The sequence below is a fragment of the Papio anubis genome, chromosome 11, assembly GCF_008728515.1.
Source record: "Papio anubis isolate 15944 chromosome 11, Panubis1.0, whole genome shotgun sequence".
Classification (NCBI taxonomy): Eukaryota; Metazoa; Chordata; class Mammalia; order Primates; family Cercopithecidae; genus Papio; species Papio anubis.
Genome location: NC_044986.1, coordinates 108,634,458 through 108,659,266, shown reverse-complemented (window position 1 = coordinate 108,659,266; position 24,809 = coordinate 108,634,458). Strand labels below are relative to the sequence as shown.

At 43.8% G+C, this 24,809-nt stretch overlaps 1 protein-coding gene and 1 long non-coding RNA gene across 2 annotated transcripts in view; one reads left to right on the top strand and one right to left on the bottom strand.

Moving 5' to 3' along the window:
• The window catches only part of ST8SIA6 (ST8 alpha-N-acetyl-neuraminide alpha-2,8-sialyltransferase 6), a 135,485-nt gene that overhangs the window by 67,469 nt on the left and 43,207 nt on the right, over nucleotides 1–24,809 (bottom strand). Inside the window, exon 3 of the mRNA XM_031652469.1 lies at nucleotides 3,996–4,085. Within this exon, the coding sequence (XP_031508329.1) occupies nucleotides 3,996–4,085 (90 nt within the window). The remainder of the gene's footprint in view (nucleotides 1–3,995; nucleotides 4,086–24,809) is intronic.
• On the top strand, nucleotides 282–18,770 carry LOC110744083. Its single transcript, XR_002524191.2, has 3 exons — nucleotides 282–474; nucleotides 13,258–13,355; nucleotides 18,460–18,770. It is a non-coding gene; the product is annotated as an uncharacterized LOC110744083 (long non-coding RNA).

The window sequence follows — 24,809 nt, the reverse complement described above, 5'->3', positions numbered from 1 at the left end:
CAGTTTCTTCTCCTTCCTCCTGCAAGGCTCTTGTATTGGTTTGAACTGCGAGAGCGGGCCAACAACACAAGGCAGTGTGGAGCAACAAGCTGTTTTAATGAGAGCCTGAGTGCAGACGGGCCGAGGCCTAAAATGGCATCAGCCCCAAATGAGGACAGGGCAGGGGTTTTATAGTCTCCTATAAACAGGAAGTGTCTCAGACTGACCTAACTGCTACGTAGTACCCGGTCCGCCTCTCTCTTGGTCTTCAGGCCACCTGTCTTCCTGCTTCTGCTATCTTGCTGACGCACGCTGATGACGTAAGTGGCTTTGCGCCTTGGGACTGGGCCTGAGTAGGGAGGAGTTATTCATCCCCCCGCCAGCTTCAAGGCTCCGGGGAAAGTCTTTCGCCTCCCTTTTTCTGATCTCTTTCCATGCTCCTCCTTGGTCAAATCCAAAGAAAAACCGGATGGCAAAAGAGCCCAGAACCTATTGGTGAGTTCCATGTAAGTCAGCCTCCTTGGGAAAAGTCAGGCAGAGATGAAACTGGGGATGAAAAGCTGTGAGGGTGAAAGTGGATTGAGTGGGGCCAGTGGAAGACACACAGCACCGTGCATTCCCCTCGCAAGCTTAAGGCCCGCTAGTTGGAATTTAAGGAAAAGAAAACTTTTTTTTTTTTTTTTTTGAGACGGAGTTTCCCTCTTGTTGCCCAGGCTGGAGTGCAATGGCGTGATCTTGGCTCACTGCAGCCTCTGCCTCCTGGGTTGAAGCGATTCTCCTGCCTCAGCCTCCCGAGAAGCTGGGACTACAGGCTGCGTCATCACGCCCGGCTAATTTTGTATTTTAGTAGAGGCGGGGTTTCTCCATGTTGGTCAGGGGAGTTCGGAGTTTCTCGAACTCCCCACCTCAGGTGATCCATCCGCCTCAGCCTCCCAAAGTGTTAGGATTACAGGTGTGAGCCACTGCGCCCGGCCCAGAAAACAAGGATTTTAATAGAGCTATCATTTTATGAGAAACGGAGCTAACATATAGGATTGGACTGCTATCAAATCGATTAACTCAAATCAGAGATCTTAGCCAATATCAGGCTTTCCTAATAATTTCAAGGATCTGCAGAGAAATGAGGGGAAATGGGGATAGAGGGGAAGTGAAAAAGTTAAGAGATTTCTGCTGAACACTAGGAGAGAGATGGCAACTCCTTTTACTTATCAGGATAGAATAGACTATGACATGATAATAACGCCAAGCTGTCAATTGCTTTACAAAACAAAGGTTTCTTTCTTGTCCATGAAATGCCCACTGTATATCTGGAAGGCCGTCTAGGACAGCTGTGCTGCATATAGTTTAAGGCTTGTAATGGTTCATTTTCTGTGTTAACTTGACTGGGCTCAGGCATGCCCAGATAGCTGGTAAAACATAATTTCTAGTTGCGTCAGCAGGCTCAGACACAGCAGAGACAGGCATGGGACATCAAGGGTGGACACCCCAGTCCTGTCTTCCCACATTGCACATGGCCCAGGATAGTAGGTGAGGTTTCTAGGTGAAGTCCGTGGGCTTCCTCACATAGCAGGAAGCTTTAAATTGTTAAACGGTTTCTCTTTTAGACCCAGAGAGTTCCACAGCCTTTGAGCCATGCTCCAGGGAGTCCTGCCTCCTGGATCCTGGATCCCATTAACTTTAAGCAGGACCTCAGCCAGAAATCAGCCTGCTAGGGACACTCAATGGATGTGTCTCTTCCTTTAAGCAAATATCATTGTCTGTTTACCCAGAGGCTCAGTGGAGAAACAGGTTAAACCAGTTTACCTACTTTGGTTTCTTTATCCCCAGGTCAACCTCCAACACCCCCAGGTAAGGGAAGGAATGGATTAGAGGCAGCCGCTGTACTCCTTCCTCCCATAAACTCTATTTCTAACATTTAAAGGAAGAGGTGTGTGTGAGAGACTGAGAGAAAGAGAATCATTATTATTATGATATAGAGATGAGAAAGATTCCTTAATTATGATATAGGAAGAGAAAGTGAAAAACATGAAGGCAGGAAGACCACTCACTGGGTCTTCCTTGTACAGGACTGGCATGTGGAAATCAGCAATACCTCTTACTGAAACCATCTTTGAAAATGATAACTGAGGAAATTATGACATGAAAGAAATCAGACCTAACTGACTCCATCTTGCTTCTAATCTTTAAGCTGTCCTTGTTTATTCCTGGGCGTAGGCTGAACTAACATTGGGAAGGAATTCAGTTCGTGGTTTGACCCTGAAACAAAATTGATAATAGCCCTTTCCTGAAAGAACCCCCTTCTGCCAGGGGACCAGTCTGCCTTTGCTGGACTAACAAATTAGCTACAAGATTAGAAATTACAGTTTAGGGGTCATATGGCCTCTGGCTCCAAGAGTCTGAACCTCCCCATATTACTCCTGGGGATACCATCACTATTGTAAAACCTAACATCAGTACTTGAGATATTTTTTAGACCCTACACTGGATGGATCAGCTGACACCCCCAGACGACTAATCTGGCTCAGCCAGTTCTGCCATCCCACCCAGGAACAGAAGATGACAAGAAAAACTCACTTCAACTCCCTGTGATTCCATCTCCAACCTGACCATCAGCACTCCCCACTTCCCAAGCACCTACCCTCCAAATTATCTCTAAAAACTCTGATACCCTAACAAACGCTCAGGGAGACTGATTTGAATAATAAAACCCCGGTCTCCCACACAGTGAGCTCTGCGTGAATTACCCTTTCTCCATTGCAATTCCCCTGTCTTGATAAATCGGTTCTGTCTAGGCAGTGGGCAAGGTAAACCCACTGGGCATTTACATTATCCTGAACCATCTTCAAATGTCAGGCAAGCATAAAGCAAGATGAAACTTGGATTACTTCCTTTCAGGGAGGTTCCAGGCATAACCTCGTGTCCCTGCCCAACACACACACATCCTTTGTCAAGCACCATTGGACTGGGCACCTTCCAGGAACAGTCAACACAGTGCTTCTCACATCAGAGTCTCAGGCCACCAGTGCCTCTTCCATGTAGATGAGGCATGGAGCACTTGGATTTCCTTTTTTTGAAGGAGATGATGTAGCAAACCCTCTAAAATCCAGGATTGTAAGCAGCGCTGGGGAAGCTGAGGGGGTGTCACAGCTGAGACTGGGGGTAAATCGTTTACCTGCTGAAACTGTAGGCACAGTTTTGTACCAGTGTGTATTTCTCTAGGATAGCGTTCAGAATACATATCAGGTTCTCAGAAAGGATTGAGGGCCTATAAAAGTTTAGCCAGTAAAACTACATGGTGTTTTGAGGGCTTTTTTGGTTGATTTTAGAGACAGGGTCTTGGTGTGTCACCCAGGTTGGACGCAGTGGTGCTATCATTGCTCCCTGCAGCCTTGAACTCCTGGGCTCAGGCAGTTCTCCTTCCTCAACCTCCTGAATAGCTGAAACTACAGACCCGAGCCACCACACTCAGCTAATTTTAAAAATTAGTTTCAGAGTCAGGGTCTTGCTCTGTCCCCTGGGCTGGAATGTAGTGGTGCCATCATAGCTCACTGCAATCTTGAACTCCTGGGTTCAAACCATCCTCCTGCCTCAGCCTCTTGAGTAGCTGGGATTACAGGCACATGCCACCCAATTTTAATTATTTTTTGTAGAGATGGGGGTCTTGCTGTGTTGCTATGCCTGGTCTCAAACTCCTGGCCTCAAGCAATCCTCTAGCCTCTGCCTCCCCAAGCACTGGGATTACAGCCATAAGCCACCGCACCTGGCTCCTACATGGTATTTTTAACAAATGCGGATCCAGGGACAGATAAGTTGAGTCTCACTGCCAGGGTCTGACCCTGGTGCACACTGTTTGGCCCCTGGTCCATCCTGCTCATTAACAGGACCTTCAGAGCCCAATGGTAAGCCTGAGAGTGAACACAGTCTTATATTCCAAATGACTTCAGAGACACTGTCAAACATTCTGAATATAAAACCCTTATTGTAAAAGGAAATTAAATGTGAAGAGTAGAACTTACCCTTTCGTTTTGTTAGAGAAAGACTCAATGCCATATTGCAGATTTTTGCATTTCTCCGTCAGTTGGAGCGACTTCTCATTCAGATATGTGCTGTTTCATGAAAGAGATTTTTAAAAAGATTGATTTAAAATGAGAGCTTATAAGATATTGTTAACAAAAATCAGATTTACTTGATAAAGTGTGTCCAAATGAAGTCTGATTTTTACTCCTTTATTGGATTTCTCCATGGAAAAGGAAATTAATATATTCACCTCTGATGGGTCTAAATGAAAAAAAGAAAAAAAAAAAAAAAAACTTATGCTCTAAAGTCAAACATAAAAGAACTCCATTTTGAGGACTTTTTTTTTTTTTTTTTGAGATGGAGTTTTGCTCTTGTTGCCCAGGCTGGCGTGCAATGGCACGATCTCAGCTTACCGCAACCTCCGCCTCCCTGGTTCAAGCGATTCTCCTGCGTCAGCCTCCCCAGTAGCTGGGATTACAGGCACCTGCCACCGTGCCCCACTAATGTTGTATTTTTAGTAGAGATCCAGTTTCTCCCTATTGGTCAGATTGGTCTCGAACTCTCGACCTTAGGTGATCCACCGGCATTGGCCTCCCAAAGTGCTGCGATTACAGGCATGAGCCATCGTGCCCCCTCCTTTGAGAACTTTATACTGGCAGGTTTTCATATTCTGAGGTTAGTATTTACAATGAACAAGTTATTTAATAGTTTTAATCACTGCATTTATTTTGCTTTATTTTTATTTATTTATTTTTGAGAGGGAATCTCGCTCTGTCCCCTAGGCTGGAGTGCAGTGGCGCATCTCAGCTCACTGCGAGCTCCACCTCCCAGGTTTACGCCATTCTCCTGCCTCAGCTTCCCGAGTAAGTGGGACTACAGGCGCCCGCCACCACATCCGGCTAATTTTTTGTATTTTTTTAGTAGAAACGGGGTTTCACCATGTTAGCCAGAATGGTCTTGATATCCTGACCTCGTGATCCACCCGTCTCGGCCTCCCAAAGTGCTAGGATTACAGGTGTGAGTCACCATGCCCAGCCGCGTTTATTTTTTTTTATTTTTTTTGTTTTTTTTGAGACGGAGTCTCGCTCTGTCTCCCAGGCTGGAGCGCACTGGCGCGATCTCGGCTCACTGCAAGCTCCGCCTCCCAGGTTCACGCCATTCTCCTGCCTCAGCCTCCAGAGTAGCTGGGACTGCAGGCGCCCGCCACCTCGCCCGGCTAGTTTTTTGTATTTTTTGTAGTAGAGACGGGGTTTCACCGTGTTCGCCAGGATGGTCTCGATCTCCTGACCTCGTGATCCGCCCGTCTCGGCCTCCCAAAGTGCTGGGATTACAGGCTTGAGCCACCGCGCCCGGCCTGTGTTTATTTTTAAAAGATGTTTTCTTTGGTAGAAAACATGCAGACATAGGAGATCATTAACTCTCTCCACAATGAACACAAATCTGGCCTTTCATTATTCTGATAGCTGCAATATACTGGCCTGGTGCTATTTGTTTTATAAACTTTGAAAACTGGAGGTGGAAAAAAAAAAATCCAGTCAGGTTAAGGACATGGGTTACAAAGTTAGCCTGCCTAATGAGCCTCATGGACATAGGCATGTTATTTAACCCACTCCAGGCACAGACTTCCATATTTCTAAATCAAGGATAACTGTGCTTACCTCATAGTGTTATTGCCATGATATATATATATGCTAAGAAAACAATGTAAACCACTTGTAACATGCATCACATATAGTAAGTGCTCAACAAAAATCAACTATCTCTTTCCTTAGACTTAAAAAATACATATGCGGCCGGGTGCAGTGGCTCACGCCTGTAATCCCAGCACTTTGGGAGGCCAAGGCAGGCAGATCATGAGGTCAGGAGATGGAGACCATCCTGGCTAACACGGTGAAACCCCGTCTCCACTAAAAATACAAAAAAAATTAGCCGGGCGTGGTGGTGGGCCCCTGTAGTCCCAGCTACTCGGGAGGCTGAAGCAGGAGAATGGTGTGAAGCCAGGAGGTGGAGCTTGCAGTGAGCCAAGTTTGTGCCACCGCATTCCAGCCTGGGCAACAGAGTGAGACTCCGTCTCAAAAAAAAAAAAATATATATATATATATGCGCAACCCTAACTTGATGTTAATGCATTTATTTCATCATCCTCAAGGTATTCGTTGATAGCCTAATATGGGTTGGGCCCACACACAGGTTATTTAGGACAGAGAGGAAGAGAAAATAGACATGGTCTCATTCCCTAATGGAGCTTACAGTCTGATTAAGGAAAAAGATATCAATCAACAAATAACCACACAAATGAATATGGAATTATGAACTGTGATTGGTTATGGCTGAACCAGAGTAGATGGCTCAGAAGAGTAGGTCTCTACTCACACTGAGGGGTCAGAGGAGGGCTCCAAGGGATTGTCATTTAGGTGGAGACACCCAAGGATGATCCAAACCAAGTGGGTAGTGCATTCAAGGCAGAGGAAACCATGTGTGCAGGCCAGGCACAGTGGCTCACACCTCTAGTCCCAGCACTTTGGGGAGCTGAGGCAGGTGAATCACTTGAGCCCAGGAGTCCAAGGCTGCAATGAGCCATGATTGGGCCAGTGCATTGCAGCCTGGGTGACAGAGTAAGACCCTGTCTCAAAAAAATAAATGTGCAGTGGTTCCAAAATGGGGAGCAGTCTGGATTATCTGAGGAACTGAAAAGATAATGGGATTCAAGGCTGAAGAGCCATGGGGTGATTGCAGAGAAATGAGGAGAAATGGGGCAAGAGAGGAAGTGAAAAAGTTAGGAGGTTTCTGCAGGACTCCACCAGAGAGAGATGATGGCAACTCCTTTTACTTGTCAGGATAGAATAGACTATGATGTGATAACAAACAACATCAAGCTCTCAGTTGCTTACAAAACAAAGGTTTGTTTCTTGCCCATGAAATGCCCAGTGTATGTCTGGAGGCCCATCTAGGGCAGCTGTGCTTCATGTGGTTTAGGACTTGTGATGGTTCATTTTCTGTGTCAACTTCACTGGGCAAAGGGGTGCCCAGATAACTGGTAAAACATGATTTCTGGGTGTGGCTGTGAAGGTATTTCTGGAACAGGCGAGCATTTGAATCAGTAGATGGAGTAAAGGCTGCCCTCACCAACGTGGGTGGCAGCATCCAATCTGCTGAGCACTTGGATAGAACAAAAAAGTAGGGGAAGGGTGAGTTCACTCTCAAGCTGGGACGTCATTTTCTCTTGCCCTTGGACATCGGTGCTCCTGGTTCTAGGGCCTTCATATTCAGACTGGGACTTAAACTGGTGGCCCCCTGATTTCCATCAAAGTCTCCTCAGCCTTTGGGCTTAGACTGAACTACACCACTGGCTTTCCTGGGGCTCCAGCTTGGAGAAGGCAGGTCCTGGGACTTCTCAGCCTCCCCTAATTATGGGAGTTAATCCCTCGTAATACATCTTTTGCTATCTCTCTATTGCTTCTGTTTTTCTGGAGAGCTCTGACTAATGCAGCGATCCAAATTGCTTCAGTCTTATGGCACCTTCATTTCAATAACCTGCTTCCATAATTGATATGGCAGGAGAAGAACATGCTGGAAGGTCTTGCCCTGTATCCAAATGTTTGAGCCAGAATTACAATGCATCATTAGCCAGAGCTGGTCACATGCCCCACCTGATTGCAACCTGGGAGTCAGAAATGAGCCACCCTCCTGTGTCCCCAGGGAGGAGATCTAACACAGGCGTGACTGGAGACTTCACCACACTTGTGTCCATCGGGGGAAGAGAAGTGGACAGATTTGAGATCCATTCTAGAGGCAAGACTGACAGGACTTCATAGAAGATTGGATGTGGGAAGTGAGGGATAGGAAGGCATAAAGGTAAAGAAATAAACAAGACAGATTTGTAATTAATTCTCCAATATTTCTCAGAAATGCTTTCTAAAAACACTGCCTGCAGAGTACACATGGGCTCACAAAAGTCCCTCTTAATCCTGATAGGATTTATGTACCCCGCCACTTCCTTCCCACCTCCCTCTAGTTCAGTCTCCACGCATCACACTCTGTGTTTTCTGAATGTATTATCATACTGTCCAAGGATTTGTTTATTTCCCATTTGCCATGTATTTTATGCAGGCAGGACCGTTCATGAAGTGAATTACCAAGCCAGCAATGCTTCGAATTATGATGGCATTGCAGTACTGAATTGTGAAACTGTGACTGGTAGGCACCAATAGGATTGTGTCTCCTATGCCTCTTCTTAAATCAGATAGATTATCTTTTTAAATAAAAACTCAGAACGGGTTTAGTTGGGCAAACTAAAATCACAGAAGATACATGGAAACAAATGAGAGGATCTGGGATAGAAGTGGAGGTGACAGAATGAAGTCCTGGGAACCAAACAGGGTCTTTGGAGTCAGCAAGGCCAGTCTCTGAATCTGGACTCCACTCTGTGACTTGGGCTTTCGAACTTTGGGATTGCCTTTAAAAAAAAAAAAAAAAGGCCTAACCCAATAAAGGAATTTTAGGAATTTAATGGGGATGTATATAAAAACACCTGACAAGTAGAAGTCAGTAAATAATTGTGTTCTTATTCTCTCAAAGTCATTATCGCATTATTTTCTCAAATCAGTCATTGTTATTGCCATAGAGGTAGGGAGCATCTCACACTGGTAAGAAGTCACCCAGTAATGAAAGGTACAGACAGGGAAGCCCTTTTAGTTATCTTTGCCTCTATACCTTCCCTGTCCCCTCCTTTTCATTTCAAGAGTCTTCAGAGTTTTCTTCCTTTTTTCATCTAATGTCGTTCAAACTTGCTCCAAAAAGAGACCTTCTCAATTCTGGGATGAGAGAGGACACTAGCTGTGAGCAGATCCCATCTAAGAGGTTGGTGCATACCACAAGCGAAGACATTGGGTTGAGTCCTTTTTAAAAACTGATTTGGGGACATCTCTCAGACAAGTCATAGGGGATTGAGAGAAACTGATCAAGGTGAAAGTAGAAATTGCAAAGACTCTGAACCAGAAACAACATGGTGGCACAAGAGATGGCTGCAAGACAAGCGTGGGTTGATGCGTAAGCCCAGGAAGGATTACTGGGTGATATGGTTTGACTGTGTCCCCACCCAAATCTCATCTTGAATTATAACTTTCACAATTCCCACGTGTTGTGGGAAGGACCCTGTTGGAGATAATTGAATCATGGGGGCAGTTTCCTCCATACCGTTCTCATGGTAGTGAATAAGTCTGATGGTTTTATGAGGGGAAACCCCATTCAGTTGATTCTCATTCTCTCTCTTGTCTACTACCATGTAAGACGTGCCTTTCGCCTTCTGCCATGATTGTGAGGCCTCCCCATCCACGTGGAACTGTGAGTCCATTAAATCTCTTTTTCTTCATGAATTACCCAGTCTCGGGTATATCTTTATCAGCAGCATTAAAATTAACTAATACACTGGGGATCATATCACATCTTGCTGCAGGAGAGCTCCTTTCCATGTAGAAGGCCAGGATATGAATGGAGAAGGACCCACCTAAAACTAACCAAGTTAGAAGTCTGAGCAGTTGAGTCTAGGGAGAGAAAAAGAATAGGATTCAGTAGGGTTGCCAAGCAAACTCTAAGAACAAAAACCCTGGGACCAGATTCTTGCAGGCTCGAAGTATGAATTCTGTTTGTCAATTCTGAGACTAAAAAAAAATTTTTAAATTTTATTCCAATTTTCTGTTGAAAGCACTTCTTAAAAACTTGCCAGGCACAGTGGTTCATGCCTGTAATCCCAGCACTTTGGGAGGCCAAGGTGGGCGGATCATCTGATGTCGGGAGTTCAAGACCAGCCTGACCAACATGGAGAAACCCCATCTCTACTAAAAATAAAAAATTAGCTGGGAGTGGTGGTGTGTGCCTGTAATCCCAGCTACTTGGGAGGCTGAGGCAGGAGAATCACTTGAACCCGGGAGGCAGAGGTTGCAGTGAGCCAAGATGGCGCCATTGCACTCCAGCCTGGGCAACAAGAGCGAAACTCAAAAAAAAAACCAAAAAAAAAAAAACACACACACACAAAAATAAAAAACAAACAAACAAAACCTTCTTACCAGAATTAGCTGAAACAGAAAAAAAGGACCTGTTCACATCAGAACTGCCAAACTCTACAGTTCAGCTTGCCCTCAAAGAGACAAGTCATGGAAGAGACCATGGCTACTACCCTCATGGTGTTCTGCTAGAACTCTGTAAGTCAGCTTAGCATGAGAAGCCTCCGACCCATGCGCAGAGATGGCTCTAACTGTTCTGCCAATGCTTCTCTAATTGCTCCATTAGAAGATCACAATCTGCTCACATGTCACTGTGCAAGATTATTTTTCTGCCCATTTGTAGCATTTGTCACATCTTGACAGCCCTCTCAATTCCCTGATTCATTGACATCTTGTCACCTGGCAAATCTGCAATAACGAAGCAATACAGCCCCTGGTATCCTATATTCCTATACCTGACACATGAGGAGTACTGGAAAAAAACTCATGCAGGTGTGTTGGTGCCTTGGTAAATTCATGGTGTCCGATTTGCAGGGCCTTTTATATACCTTGGCAATTCCATTACATGCCCAGTTCCCTCCACGGCTATACTAGGCATCCACTGTTTCCTATTGTCTGCCTGTTCTCTGGACTCCTAACTTCTCATTTAACTGTGCTCCTTTTTCAGAGAAACAGGATGCAGGTGGGCGAGCATTAGCCTGTAAGTACAAACCATCTTGACTTTCCATGTCAGAGAAAGAAATGTCTCCCCTCTCACAAAAGAATAATCCACCTGCCATCACATCCCTCTATCTCCTCCGAGATCCAGCCCATCCCTTGATTTTTGTTTCTCCTGAATCCCTTCTCCCTACCACGGTCTCCTTTCCCAGCTCAATTCCATCTCAAAATCAAAACCAAAAAAAATCATCCATTCTGCTATGCTCCTTCATCTATTGCCTTACCTTTCATTCAGAGTGCAACCAACTCTTGTCCCTTTTCTTTACCTGCAAATCCACTAAACCATTGTTGGAAAGCATCACCAAGTCCAAGAGCTCTTTCAACATTTGCCACTTGACCCCTGAGGGTATGTGAACCGCTAACAACTCACTCAGTACCTGGCTTCCACCACAGTCCTCTCTTCTTGTCCTTTGACCTCTGACTACTCTTCAGGGTCCTTTCACAGGTTCTTTCTTGGACCAGTGCATAAGAGTGGGTGTTTCTTATGAGTCTTCTTTTTCTGATGTGAATTTAAAGTAAGTGGCTAGTATTCAGTTTACCGGTGTTCCCTCATACACTGCCTCTATGTTTCGTGTCTTAGCCTGCTGGCTTCCTCTAAACATCTTTGCCAACCTCTTTCCCCTTCAGCTCCATCCTCGTTTCCTCCACGGTAGGTTGTCTTGTGCGCACATTTTTTTTTTTTCAGACGAAGTCTCGCTGTTGTCCCTCAGGCTGGAGTTAAATGGCGCATTCTCGGCTCAATGCAACCTCTGCCTCCCGGGTTCAAGCAATTCTGCCTCAGCCCCCTGAGTAGCTGGGATTACAGGCGCCTGCCACCAAGTCCGGCTAATTTTTGTATTTTTAGCAGAGACGGGATTTCACCATGTTGGCCAGGCTGGTCTCGAACTCCTGACCTCAAGTGATCTGCCCGCCTTGGCCTCCCAAAGTGCTGGGATTACAGGCATGAGCCACCGCACCCGGCCTCTTGTGCACTTTTGATCACATCACTTCCCTGCTCAAAGACCTTCCATCCCCATCACTCTTGAGATGTGCTCTGTACTCCTTATTAACTGGGCATGCAAAACCATCCCCCGCCTGGCCCCTGCCTGTATTTGTTAACCATTAATTGGTGCACATTTCCCTTTTTTAATTCCTTCCAGTCTTACATGATGGCTTCTGGCTGCTTTTATTATTGGATTACAGAATTTGTTTGTTTGGTACTGGCAACAAAGACTTTAGGCATGTTTTCATCACTTCAGTATGTTGCGGGGGGGAATCTTTAATAAGGTTGGAAAGAAGAGATATACAAAAACAAGCAGTTCTGCTATCGCTGTTATCCACATATGGTTGATGTGCTATAAAAAATTATATCTGTATAAGTCATTCTTGAGTTGAAAGTCATCACTTTACAAGCCCCGCTGACAAGATTCCACAGAATAGCCAAAAACTTAAAAGACTACAATGGCTACTACCAAGTAAGAAAAATTAAGACTCTGGGCCGGGCATGGTGGCTCACGCCTGTAATCCCACACTTTGGGAGGCGGAGGCGGGTGGATCACCTGAGGTCAGGAGTTCAAGTGCCGGCTGGTCAACATGGCGAAATCCCGTCTCTACTGAAAATACAAAAATTAGCTGGGCGTGGTGGCACATGCCTGTAATCCCAGCTACTCAGGAGGCTGAGGCAGGAGAATCGCCTGAACCTGGGAGGCAGAGGTTGCAGTGAGCTGAGATTGCACCACTGTACTCCAGCGTGGGCGGCAGAGCAAGCAAGACTCCATCTTAAGGAAAAAAAAAAAAAAAAATTAAGACTCTGATAATGTGAAGAATGCCTCTTGAAGGAAACAAACTATTCAATCCCTACAAAATAATGCCAGAAGTGCTTACCAATCATCCACAAAGACCTCTAAAACAGAATTGATGTCACCCTCTGCATATGACTCATAATTAATACAATCATGCAATCAGTCCCCTAGCCAAGTAAAACATCCCAAAGAATAATCTCCATATGGGTGACAAAGGAGTTTCAAGAATATCCCAAATTCTATTTACAGTAACCATACAGGAGCTAAAACAGGATTGTGAATTTAAATGTAACACTTAAAACCAAATCAATGTTACTCTCTGAAGAAAGAATGCTTTAATAGACAGGGAATATTATCAAAGAACAGAAAGCCCAACAAGTTACAAGATTCTTTCTGTATACTTAGAAACACTATGTCCTCATTCCAGGGATGAGGAGCCAGGAGAGCATCCTAGCCACCAGCATCCTGAACACTGTAGTGGGATGTAACAGGCTGACCTGCCCCTGGGACAGAGGCCACAGTCATTGCCTGTGTTCCAACTTCCAGCTCATTAAGCAAACTTCTAATTATAATGTAGCCACCGCCCCCCCCCCCCAAACACACATACACCACGTAGTTCTCCTGAGGGAGAAAGGCAAGCATCCTAAGTCTACTGCATGGTTTGAGTACTCTTTTAATTAACAAATTAATATTCTGGTTTATAAATCATCTTGTATGAATCTGGCTAACAAAAGTCTGCCTTCGTATGTCCATTATCTCAGGAACTGACAAAATCAAGTTACGGTGCCTACAAAGATGAGGGGCAGATTCTGGCTGCCTTTTAATTTCATCATTCACCAGATATCTGTGCCAGAGAATGGTAAGTTCTGGAGATAAAACAAGGTACAAGACAGTTTCTTTGCTGCCTTGAAGCAAACAGCCTGGTGGGGATGACAGACAAGTAAACACACAATTACCATCTGAGCTTGCAGAATGAAAGCCGGCTATCTTCTGTAATCATATTAATTTCAAGAAACCATGATTCTGTGCTTTGGTGAATGCCATTTAATTCAAATAGAGGAACTTTTCCTAAAATGACTTCATAGAACTTCATTTTATCCACAAACATTTCAGGCAGCTTAAAATTGCAAAAATGTCTGCAAATAATCTCTGCTTAGTTGGCTTTTATTTGCCTTCAGTTACCCTCAATGAAGATTAATTAGCTAGTTCTCTGCTTCTGAGTCAGTTACCATAATGTATTTTGCCCTCCTACCATAGTTGAAAGATAGTTTTCAACAATGTAAAAGCAGCCGGATGTGGTGGCTTACACCTGTAATCCCAGCATGTTGGGAGGCTGAGGTAGGGGAGGGTCTTGAGCCTAGGAGTTTGAGACCAACCTGGGTAACTTAGTGAGACTCCTGTCTCTACATACAATTTAAAAATTAGCCAGATGTGGAGGTGGGTGTGTGCCTGTGGTCCCAGCTACTCAGGAAGCTGAGGTGGGAGGATTGCTTGAGCCTGAGAGGTGGAGACTGCAGTACGCTTTGATTGCACCACTGCACTCCACCCTGGATGACTGAGGGAGATTCTGTCTCAAAAAAAAAAAAAAGCAAAATTGTAACTCTCATGCACATATAAAATGAATATATGTGAAAGCGTTTATTCTACTCATAATGAGGGAAGCAGTTCAAAGGAGAATGCAGAGCACCACCACCTTTACAGATCAAGAATATTAAGATGAATGTGCCAATAAAAGAACTGGCAGGGTGAGGGGCAGGGTGAGTCATTAGGACCTCTACCACGAAGGACATAATTTACATATTTATGGACAAGAATTATTTTGCATTGCTATCAATTAACTGCAACTCGGAGTTATCAAATAGCTCCCACAGGATCAGAATCCGATAACTCAGAGGTGTGTGATCTGGCCAGGTACAGTGGCTCATACCTGTAATCCCAGCACTTTGGGAGGCTGAAGTTGGTTGACTACCTAAAGTCAGAGTTTGAGACCAGCCTGATTAACATGATGAAACCCCGTGTCTACTAAAAATACAAAACTTAGCCAGGCATGGTGGCACATACCTGTAATCCCAGCTACTCGGGAGGCTGAGGCAGGAGAGTTGCTTGAACCCAGGAGGTGGAGGTTGCAGTGAGCCGAGATCACACGACTGCACTCCAGCCTGGGTGACAAAGTGAGACTCTATCTCCAAGAAAACAACAAAACTAAAAGTCAAAGAGGTATGTGATCCAAACAGTGCAAACCTATCCATTGTGGCACAAAATTTTCCCTATACCGTGAACACTATTGTTGCCCATCACTCTAATGTTAAGGGAAGGATTCACAGGAATGAACCTCACAGACTCACTTCTTCTGAATTTCAGTCTCCCTGCACCCCACAGATTACCCCAAATGGGGAAACAGATGGGCCTGGCTCAGGCGTGATTGAGTCCTTTGGGCAGTCAGAAAGTATTGGCTTACCTGAGTCACCTGAAGTGGGAGTTATCAAAAGGACAGGTTTGATATGGAGATTTATGAAAACTTCAAATTCAGTGTGCAAGAGTAGGACCCAAACTAGGAAATGGTGTATTTAGGCAAGTAGAGATAAAATAAAATAGAAACAGATTGAAAACAAGTTGCCAACATGAGCATCCGTGTCTCATTTCACTGGTCCAGAAGTGACAGGTCCTTGGCTATGGGAAGCAAGCCTAAAAGTGTAGAGTCAGGGTGGAATTCACCCACAGTGCAGTGTTTCTGTCTTTTTTAACCGACTTCCAACAATATTCTCTTACTCTAGGCTGGTCTGAAGGTACTGAGTTATCTCAGTTGATTGCTCATTCTGCCTTACAGTTTTAACAAGTGTCATGAATACTTTCTTCTTTAACAGAGCTCTTTTGCAATTCTATAAATTGTGCCTAACCGATAGCAATGCAAAATAATTCTTATCCATAGGCATGCAAATGAATTGTGTCCAGGGGAGAGGCAACTCTCCCTCTCCCACACCGCAACGAAAAGGTAGTTCTGCCTCCATTGACACACTCAGCCCGATAGTTCTGATCTATACATGTAAATGTATCTATTCTGTGGATTCTCCTTTGAACTGGTTATAACACCTTTCCAGTTTTCTCACTGATGATTTAAATTCAGTCTTTACGGTTGAGCCCAGGAGTTCGAAAGCAGCCTGAGCAAAATTTCAAGAACTCATCTTTATAAAAAATTTTTTAAAAAATAGCCAGGCATGGTAGTACATGCCTGTAGTCCCAGCTACTCCAGAAGCTGAGACAGGAGGATTGCCTGAGCCCAGGAGTTCAAGCCTGCAGTGAGCCACGATCACACCACTGAACTCCTGGGTGACAGAGTGAGACTCTGCCTAAAAAATAAAAATAATAAAATAAATATTTAAAAAGCGATCAATTTCATATCTGTACGAAATACATGGTTTTACCTTTATATGAAATTTGTCTTTTAACACCTCAAATGAGGGTGCTGACAACATTTTTTGAATGAAATAAACAAATTACAGTGACCAAGAGGATAAACTTTGATGGCAAGTGGATAATCATTCAAATTCCTGCTCTGATACACACTAGATGCTTAACCTTAAGAAAATTATTGGCTGGATGTGGTGGCTCATGCCTGTAATCCTGGCACTTTGGGAGGCCGAGGCAGGAAGATAACAAGGTCAGGAGTTCAAGACTAGGCTGGCCAACATGGCAAAACCCCATCTCTAATAAAAGTACAAAATTTAGCCAGGTGTGGTGGGGGGGCACCTGTAGTGCCAGCTACTCAGGAGGCTGAGGCAGGAGAATTGCTTGAATCTGGGAGGTGGAGGTTGCAGTGAGCCAAGATCATGCCATTGTACTCCAGCCTGGACAACAGAGCAAGACTCCGTTTCAAAAAAAAAAAAAAAATAGAAGAAAGTTATTTAGCCCTTCTGTGGTTTCAGCTTCCTCAGGTGCAAAATGAGAATAATCTTCTCTTTGATGAATTTGATGCAAAATCTGTACGAGACAATGCATAAAAACACTTAGCACAGTCATTGGAGTGGAGACCCAGCTTAATAATCAGTATTCAGGAGTATTTGTTTAAAGAAACCAGAATGTGTCACCTCAAAATATGCCTCTTTGACATAAATGGTTTTTGAGCTAGAGGCAATTAAGAAGCGACTCAGAAAAGCTCTTTGCCTTCCTTCTGTTTGCCTGAAAGCAGGGCAGAGAATTGCAAAGACAAAAGGTCTTCTACCCTCCCCCTATTTCCCACCTAAAGCCAGGATGTAAATTCTCCTTTATAACCTTTTATCAGCTCGGCAGCAAAGCCAGGAGATTCTGCCAGTGGGCTTCACTCCGTTCATTTCCCATAAATTTGCCTTCCTGCATTTTCCCACTTGTAGAATCCTGGGACGGCTTTCCCTTTGTCTTGTCACTTCTCTGAAATTTATTGTTCTTTGTCGAATATACGACATAAGCCAGACTCCTAAAGCCACTGCTTTGAGTTACTTTTCTCCCACAGGACGTGCACTGCATGCATTAATACACTTGCTTGTTTTTCTCTTGTTAATCTGTCTTTTCTTGTGAGTCTGTCCCAAGTACAAACGTATGAGGGTTGAGGAGGAGTTACTTTTTTCTCCCATTCATAGTCTATACAGCGGCAGTCGTTATTGTCTTGGCAGGCGTCTTAAAGCAGCATTTCTTCAACTGCAGTGTGCCCATGAATCACCTGAGAAATGTAATAAAATGCAGATTCTGGTTCAGTAGATCCAGGATAGGCCCTAATATTCTACATTTCTGAAACCGAGGGCTAATCTTTTTTTTTTTTTTTGAGATGGAGTTTTGCTCTTGTTGCTCAGGCTGGAGTGCAGTGGTGCGATCTCAGCTCACCGAAACCTCCGCCTCCCGGATTCAAGTGATTATCCCCGCTCAGCCTCCCGAGTAGCTGGGATTACAGGCATGTGCCACCACACCCGGCTAATTTTTGTATTTTTAGTAGAGACGGGGTTTCTCCATGTTGGCCAGGCTGGTCTCAAACTCCCAATCTCACGTGATCCGCCTGCCTCGGCCTCCCAAAGTGTTGGGATTACAGGTGTGAGCCACTGCGCCTGCTACTGAGGGCTAATCTTTTAAGTTGCTTGCACCTTGTTGATTTTTGCTGCTTGTTGATTTTTTAAACCCACATAGCTTAAAGGCAGGCTGCTAAATGCTGTAACTTAGCCTTCACTAGCTTCCCTATAAATAACACTCTGACATATGTGTCACCATAGTAACAATTGCTTAAGTTGTCTTTCAGTAACTTGGGGCAGCCCCTATCCAGTTAAAACCAGCTGAGACCACCAACCCTCTAAATGCACCTGCATGGATGTCCAAAAAGTGACATTTGCCATCACAGGGCCAAAACTCAACCCTCAGATCATGTTAACACTGCTATTTTCTGACCACGTATCCTAGGAAGAGCCATGAGCCCAGACTACACTTGCTGAAATCACCAATTACCTCATTTCCCCCCACCCTCAATTACCTTCCCCCACCTTAGACCATCCTAATTCTTTACTCCATAAATATCCCTAAGCACTATCCTTGAGGAGGTAGATTTGAGAGCTGTTGTCCTATCTCCTGGCTGGGCTGCCCTGTGAATGAATCTTTTCTCTTTTGCAAAACCCACTGTCACCGCGATTGCCTTACTGTGTGGTACTGGCAGAACGTACCTGGTTTGGTGTCATATCTGTGAGCTCCCAGACAATGCCAATCCCACTGGACTAAGGGTCTCACTTTCAGTAACAAGTTCTTAAAAGTCACCTGGATCAAGTTCTTCTGCCCTGACAGTCTTTTTCATAATAGTCTAGAGCAAGACTTCACACACAAGAAACATGGGACTGTCTCATAGGCAGAAAGGTTTGTGGGAAAAGCAATGAGTCCATTTGAAAGCTACAAAAGTAAAGTGAGCTAAGTCATCATGTCACCAATAAGTGTTCTATTTTGTTTTCAATTTTCAGATAAAAACCATAACAAAGGAAATAATGGAAGAGGAGACTTATGTTACTGGGAACATTTAACATAATTATTTTCCTGATTCAGCGGCATGGTTCAGTGTCCCAGGAGCTCTGCATCAGAGTCACCCCAATCCATCATGGCCAAAGCCCCCAGTCAGCCTGAGCTCTGGATCCAGCCCAACAAATGCAACCCTTGAATAGGGTTTGTGCAAGCAAACTTGATGACGACTGAAGAAACTCTTGTCGCTTCTGAGAAAACACCCAATCCAAGAATGTGAGTTCTGGAAATGTCATTAAATGTCAGTTATATCCATGCCTACGTGTCCATATCAGCTATGCAATCACCATCAGCAAGTTCTTTTTCCCAACCAAAAAAATAAGTAAATTTCTCTGCTAATTAAATATTTCCACAGGCCCGGCACAGTGGCTCACGCCTGTAATCTCAGCACTTTGGGAGGCTGAGGCGGGTGGATCACTTTAGGTCAGGAGTTCAAGATCAGCCTGGCCAACATGGTGAAACCCTGTCTCTACTAAAAATACAAAAATTAGCTGGACATGGGGGTGTCTGTAATCTCAGCTACTTGGGAGACTGAGGGAGGAGAATCGCTTGAACCCGGGAGGCGGAGGTTGCAGTGAGTCACGATTGTGCCACTGCACTCCAGCCTAGGCGACAGAGCGAGACTCTGTCTCAAAAAAAAAAAAAAAATGCGCTACTGTTATTTCACTTACAATTTGGAATAACCTGCATCTAGTTAAGTTGGAGCTACTTTGTCTTGTTGCAGATTTTCTTTTGCTTTGCTGTCTTCATTCTAACTTGGCAGAGCCCAGGTGCTTTGTCTCTATTTGCCTGCAAGACTCTTTTCCAAGATATCTCAGGTTTCCCTCTAAAGCACCTTCCACCTGGAGGATATGTGTTCTTTTTTTTTTTTTTTTTTTTTTTGAGACGGAGTCTCGCTCTGTCGCCCAGGCTGGAGTGCGGTGGCCGGATCTCAGCTCACTGCAAGCTCCGCCTCCCGGGTTCACGCCATTCTCCTGCCTCAGCCTCCCGAGTAGCTGGGACCACAGGCGCCCGCCACTTCGCCCGGCTAGTTTTTTTGTATTTTTTAGTAGAGACGGGGTTTCACCGTGTTAGCCAGGATGGTCTCGATCTCCTGACCTCGTGATCCGCCCGTCTCGGCCTCCCAAAGTGCTGGGATTACAGGCTTGAGCCACCGCGCCCGGCCTATGTGTTCTTATTCTTTAATTCCTAGCCCTATTTCCTATTCATCTATAAAACTAGGCTTTGTGAGCAGGATCATGCATGGCAATGAGTTCTAATGAGTTTTTAATGTTTCACACCTCATGATGAACATATATTTGCATTTCAGAAAATGCTTTTAAGGAACGTTTTTTTTTTCTGCCCTCACTCCCAACTCGGTTGTCTTTAAGCAAAACCAAAGAGAGCTATGGCCAGCCTGGTCAGATGGCTGCAATCATTTAAGGCCCTCTCGCTGCGCTGTGGCCCCTCTTGCCTCCCTAGCCTGCCCATGCTTGCCCCATCTCAACCTCTGCCCCCGCTCCAGCTGAACAGATTTGCCATTGTCAGCATTCATCTTTGGGGATCCTTCTTGACCATGGTTAACAATCGCTGTGATTATCCTCATATCACACACTTCTGGGCTTCTGTTTCTTAGGACAATGCCTGCTCTCCCTGCTAGCCTGTCCCCCACCCCAGGCCCTCCAACCTCCAGCCACCCCAACTCCAGAGCCACATCCTATCCCACTGACTAACCCCACTGCCAAGCCAAGCCCAGTCCCCAGACCTAGAGCTCAGAGAAATTATTAATCCAATCAAAGGCACTAAAGTTGGGATTCTGACTGTGAAGCAGGTACCAAATTTTTGACAGAGAGGGGCTCCTCAAACCATACTATTCCTGGATTAAGTGTCTGGCAATAGGCAGGGGATATGATGTGATCTAGCAAGGCCTTGCATGGAAATTAACCTGCGTGAGCTCCACTTGGCTGCCCTCCAAAGGTCAATGCATTATTTGAGCCTAGGGGAGCCAGCCACTGCTACATCAATGGCAGCATCAGGGTACCCTTTTTAGGTCTAAACCTGCATTTTCCTAATACTCAGGTCTGTAGGAACTTTTACTACAAGAATTTTACAGGAATGGCTAAATATCTGTAAGTACTTAAAAGTATATATGGTAATATATAATATGACAGAAGAAATAAGACCTAATGTTAGATACATCAGCAGGGTAATTATAGTTTACAACCATCTATTGTACATTTCAAAATAGCTACAAAAGAAAAAGGGGAATGTTTTTAGCATAAAGAAAAGACAAATACTTAAAGTAATGGATATCCCAAGTATACTGATTTGATATTTACAAATTATACAAATGTATTAAATTGTCATGTGTACTCCAAAACAATGTACATCTGTTATGCATCAATTAAAAAAAAAGATAAAAGTATGTATAGATCAGTAAGTACTTCTAAGTATCTGTAAAGCGATATAAGTGCATATTAGTGTAAGAGAACTAAGGAGAATTTGAGATCAGTGTTTACACAGTGCTAGCATTTTGTTATCTAAAACACCTCTTTTTCAACTCTATCAAAGATTGAATGCATTTTTAAATTCAAGGAATATAATATTTAGGATGATTATTTTTATTACGGCTGTGGACTTTTTCCTTGGGCATTGAATGCTTCTATTTAGTTCAACTACTTATTATCTTTTCTTCTCCTTTTTTTTTTTTTTTTTTTGCTTAACTTTCTATTTCTTTCCCAGTAATAACATATATTTTCTCAACTTCTTAAATCTCTTTATTAGATACAATTGAATGTAATTTGGAATTTACGAGTCTTATCACATTCTCATTCTGCTTGAGCAATTCAAGATATAAGAAATACAGACTGTCTAAATTTCTTCAGTTCCTGTAACTATTTGCTTAAAATTCCTGAAATTAAAATTATAGTTCTTTGACACCACTTCTGTCTAATCATTGCTGATACCTGGAAAACACCAAATGGCTTACTTACACAACGCACCACTCTGAAATTTCTCACACAAAGGGTTGTCTTACACAGAAACACTGACCATTTTGACAAGGGAATGGTCCTAGAATTGGGCCAGAGCTAAAAATAAGCAGAGTAAACAATTTTGATATTCTTCTTCAATGGTCATAAATCCAGTTAGCATGTTATCATTTACATATTATGATTTTGTTCATGATAGTTGTAGTAGAATGGCCTGAAGAAATCAAGATCTGTTATATCTGCTACATTACTTTAGTTACCAGACTGATAACTCACATTATAGTTTATCAAGTATTTCAATTTGTTCCCTGGAATAATCCTGTGAAGTGGGTATTTTTTATCACTAGTTTCATATAACGAATATATTATTCATTATATGAAATATATGAATATATTAACAACCACTCTCTGTTAATGTCAATACATTCTATTTATCCAGCTCACTTACTCTAGTATTCTCTCTGCAATGATTCTTTAATCTCATTGGGAAGCCCCCATGCCCAATACATGCCTCCTATCTTCATTTCCCTCCTTCCCCAACTCACAACCTTGAAAACATTCTTATCTCTCTTGTTTCTTTTTCTGTTGTCCTTGACTGGCAAATTTGGAGCCATGGATGTACCCAACTGTCTGCCATTTGGGGCTACCCCTGACTAGCCAAATACTGCTAGAGAAATTCTCCTGAATGATTTCACTCTAAACTCAGCTCTATGAACTTCAAATGGGCATTTAAGGATACCTAGCAATCCTACTATATTTTCCTAATAAATTTCATTTTCCTCTTTCAAAAATTTTTATTTATTCTCCCTTCTTCTCCAACCTCCCATATCCCCACCAACACACTCACTCTCCGCTGATGACCTCACTTCATACTTTATTGAGAAAATAGAAGCCTGCAGAGGAGCAACACTTTCATACTCTTCCCACTGTATCTAAACATCTCTAAGTTTCTGTGCCAGTCTTAGTCAGCTTGGGCTGCCATAACAAAATAGCACAAAATGAGTGGCTTAAACAACAGAAATTTTTCATCTCACATTCTGGAGGCTCAAAATCCAGCATCACGGTGTTGGCTTGGTTGGTACCTGGTAAGGGCTCTCTTCCTGGCTTGCAGACAGCTGCCTGCTGGCTGGGTCCTCACATGGTCTTTTCTTGGTGCATGCATGAGGGAGAGAGTGCTGGTGTCTCTTCTTCTTACAAAGACACCAGCCCTATCAAATTAAGGGCTACCTCTATGACCTCATTTAAATAGAATTATCTCCCTAAAGACCTTATCTTCTAATATAGTCACATTTGGGACTGGGACTTCAACATGAATTTTGGGGAGACAGAATCTGGTCCTTAATAGTGCCTGTGTTTTTCATCTTACCATATCTTACAATAGAAAAAAATGTCCCTGCTCTCATCAAAAATCAGTAGCCTCCAGTATGCTCTGGCTCCTACCCATCTCACTTTCTTAACATCACTGACCTCCTCATCTCTTCCTTCTCTTACATAACTAGGGTTATCCTTCTCACAAGCACACAAACACACTCCTCCCTTGACTCCATAATCCCTCTCCATCTCCCAACTCATTTTTCTACCTCCCTGTAAGTACCAGTACTCTAACAAATTATCTGAAATTACTGCTTCCCCTTCCTCAACAATTTATTCACTCATCAGAAGACTTAAAACTGGCTAATGTAGCTTCTGGGGCTCAGAAAATGAAAGCCCAAAATATGACACTTTGGACTTCAAACTGAGAGCATGTGGAGAGCAGCAAATGCAGAGAAGGGCTTTCCCCAGAGGTCCCTCCCTACCTAAACACTGGGTTCTCCTAAGATACTCAATCATTGTTAATAACTTCCCCGGGGTATCTCATTGACTGGGAGAAGACTGAAGCATATCCCAGGAAAAGAAGACTAGAATTAATGCCATACCAGGAGCCCAGATGGGCTTTGTCTCAGACTACCATCTGTTCTTCAGGTCCATTCATCTTCCCTAAAACTCATTTACTCCTCCTCTAAATTGTCTGCATCCCACCCTTCCCTCTCCCTGTGAAGAAGGGTATATAAGCTTCTAAATGCCATTGGGTCATTGGCCACTCAGCTTCCTGGGATGCATGCGTACACATAATATACATGTTTGCCTTTTCTCTTGTTAAGTGATCTGTTAGTTTATTTCTCAGACTCAAATATCGAACATCCAGAATGGAAAGAAAGGGATCTCTTACCCCAACATGGATCATCTCAAGCTCATCAACAGCCCCCATGTTCCAAATTCAATAGACGCCTCACTTATCTTTTTCTTTTTTGAGACAGAATCTTGCTCTGTCACCCAGGCTAGAGTGCAGTGGCATGATATCGGCTCACTGCAACCTCCACCTCCTGGGTTTATGTGATTCTGCTGCCTCAGCCTCCCGAGTAGCTGGGATTACAGGTATGCCACCACGCTCAGCTAATTTTTGTATTTTTAGTAGAGACAGGTCTCACCATGTTGCCCAAGCTGGTCTTGAACTTGTGACCTCAAGTGATCCACCTGCCTGAGCCTCCCAAAGTGCTGGGATTACAGACGTGAGCCACTGCACTGGGCCTCACTTATCTTATTCGATCTTTCAAGAACACCTGACCCAGTCAACCACTCTCTTCCCTGAAAACTACACCACACTCTCCTGGTTTTCTTTCTGCATCTCTGACTGCTCCTTCTGCCTCTCCTTTGTTGGCTTCTGCTCCTCTTTCAAGCCTCTAAATGTGGGAATACCCTGGAACTTGCTCCTAGATCCTCTTTTCTTCTCCAGCTGTCTCCAGAGCTAAGTGAGCTCATTTCACTCTCTGGCTTTGAGTCCTATCTCTCTGGTGATGACACCCAGATTGATATGTGCAGCTCTGACCTCTCCCTTGAGCTCCAGACTCATTTATACGGTCAAAATGCCCATCTGACATTTCCAACTGGACGTCTAATAGTCTTGTCAAATGTAGCATATCCAAAATACAACCTTTGACTTTCTTCTCTCTTTTCCAGTCTTCCCCATTTCTGTGGATGATAATGAACTGCTCAAGCCAAACATTTATCATTCTGATTCCTCTCCTTCTCTTCTCTCCTATACCCAGGCTTTTGATGATTCAGCCTTAAATCCATCTACTTCTCTTTATCAGCACTTCTACTGCCCTCATTCAAGGTACATCAGCTCTTGTCTGGATGGAAGCCATGGCCCCATAAGTAGTCTTTGTGCTTCGATTACCTGACTGCCATACATTCTCTATGCAGCTATCAGAGTACTATTTTAAAAACTTAACTCATACTTGTCATACATGACATATTGTCATGCCCTTGCTCAGAACCCTTCTGAG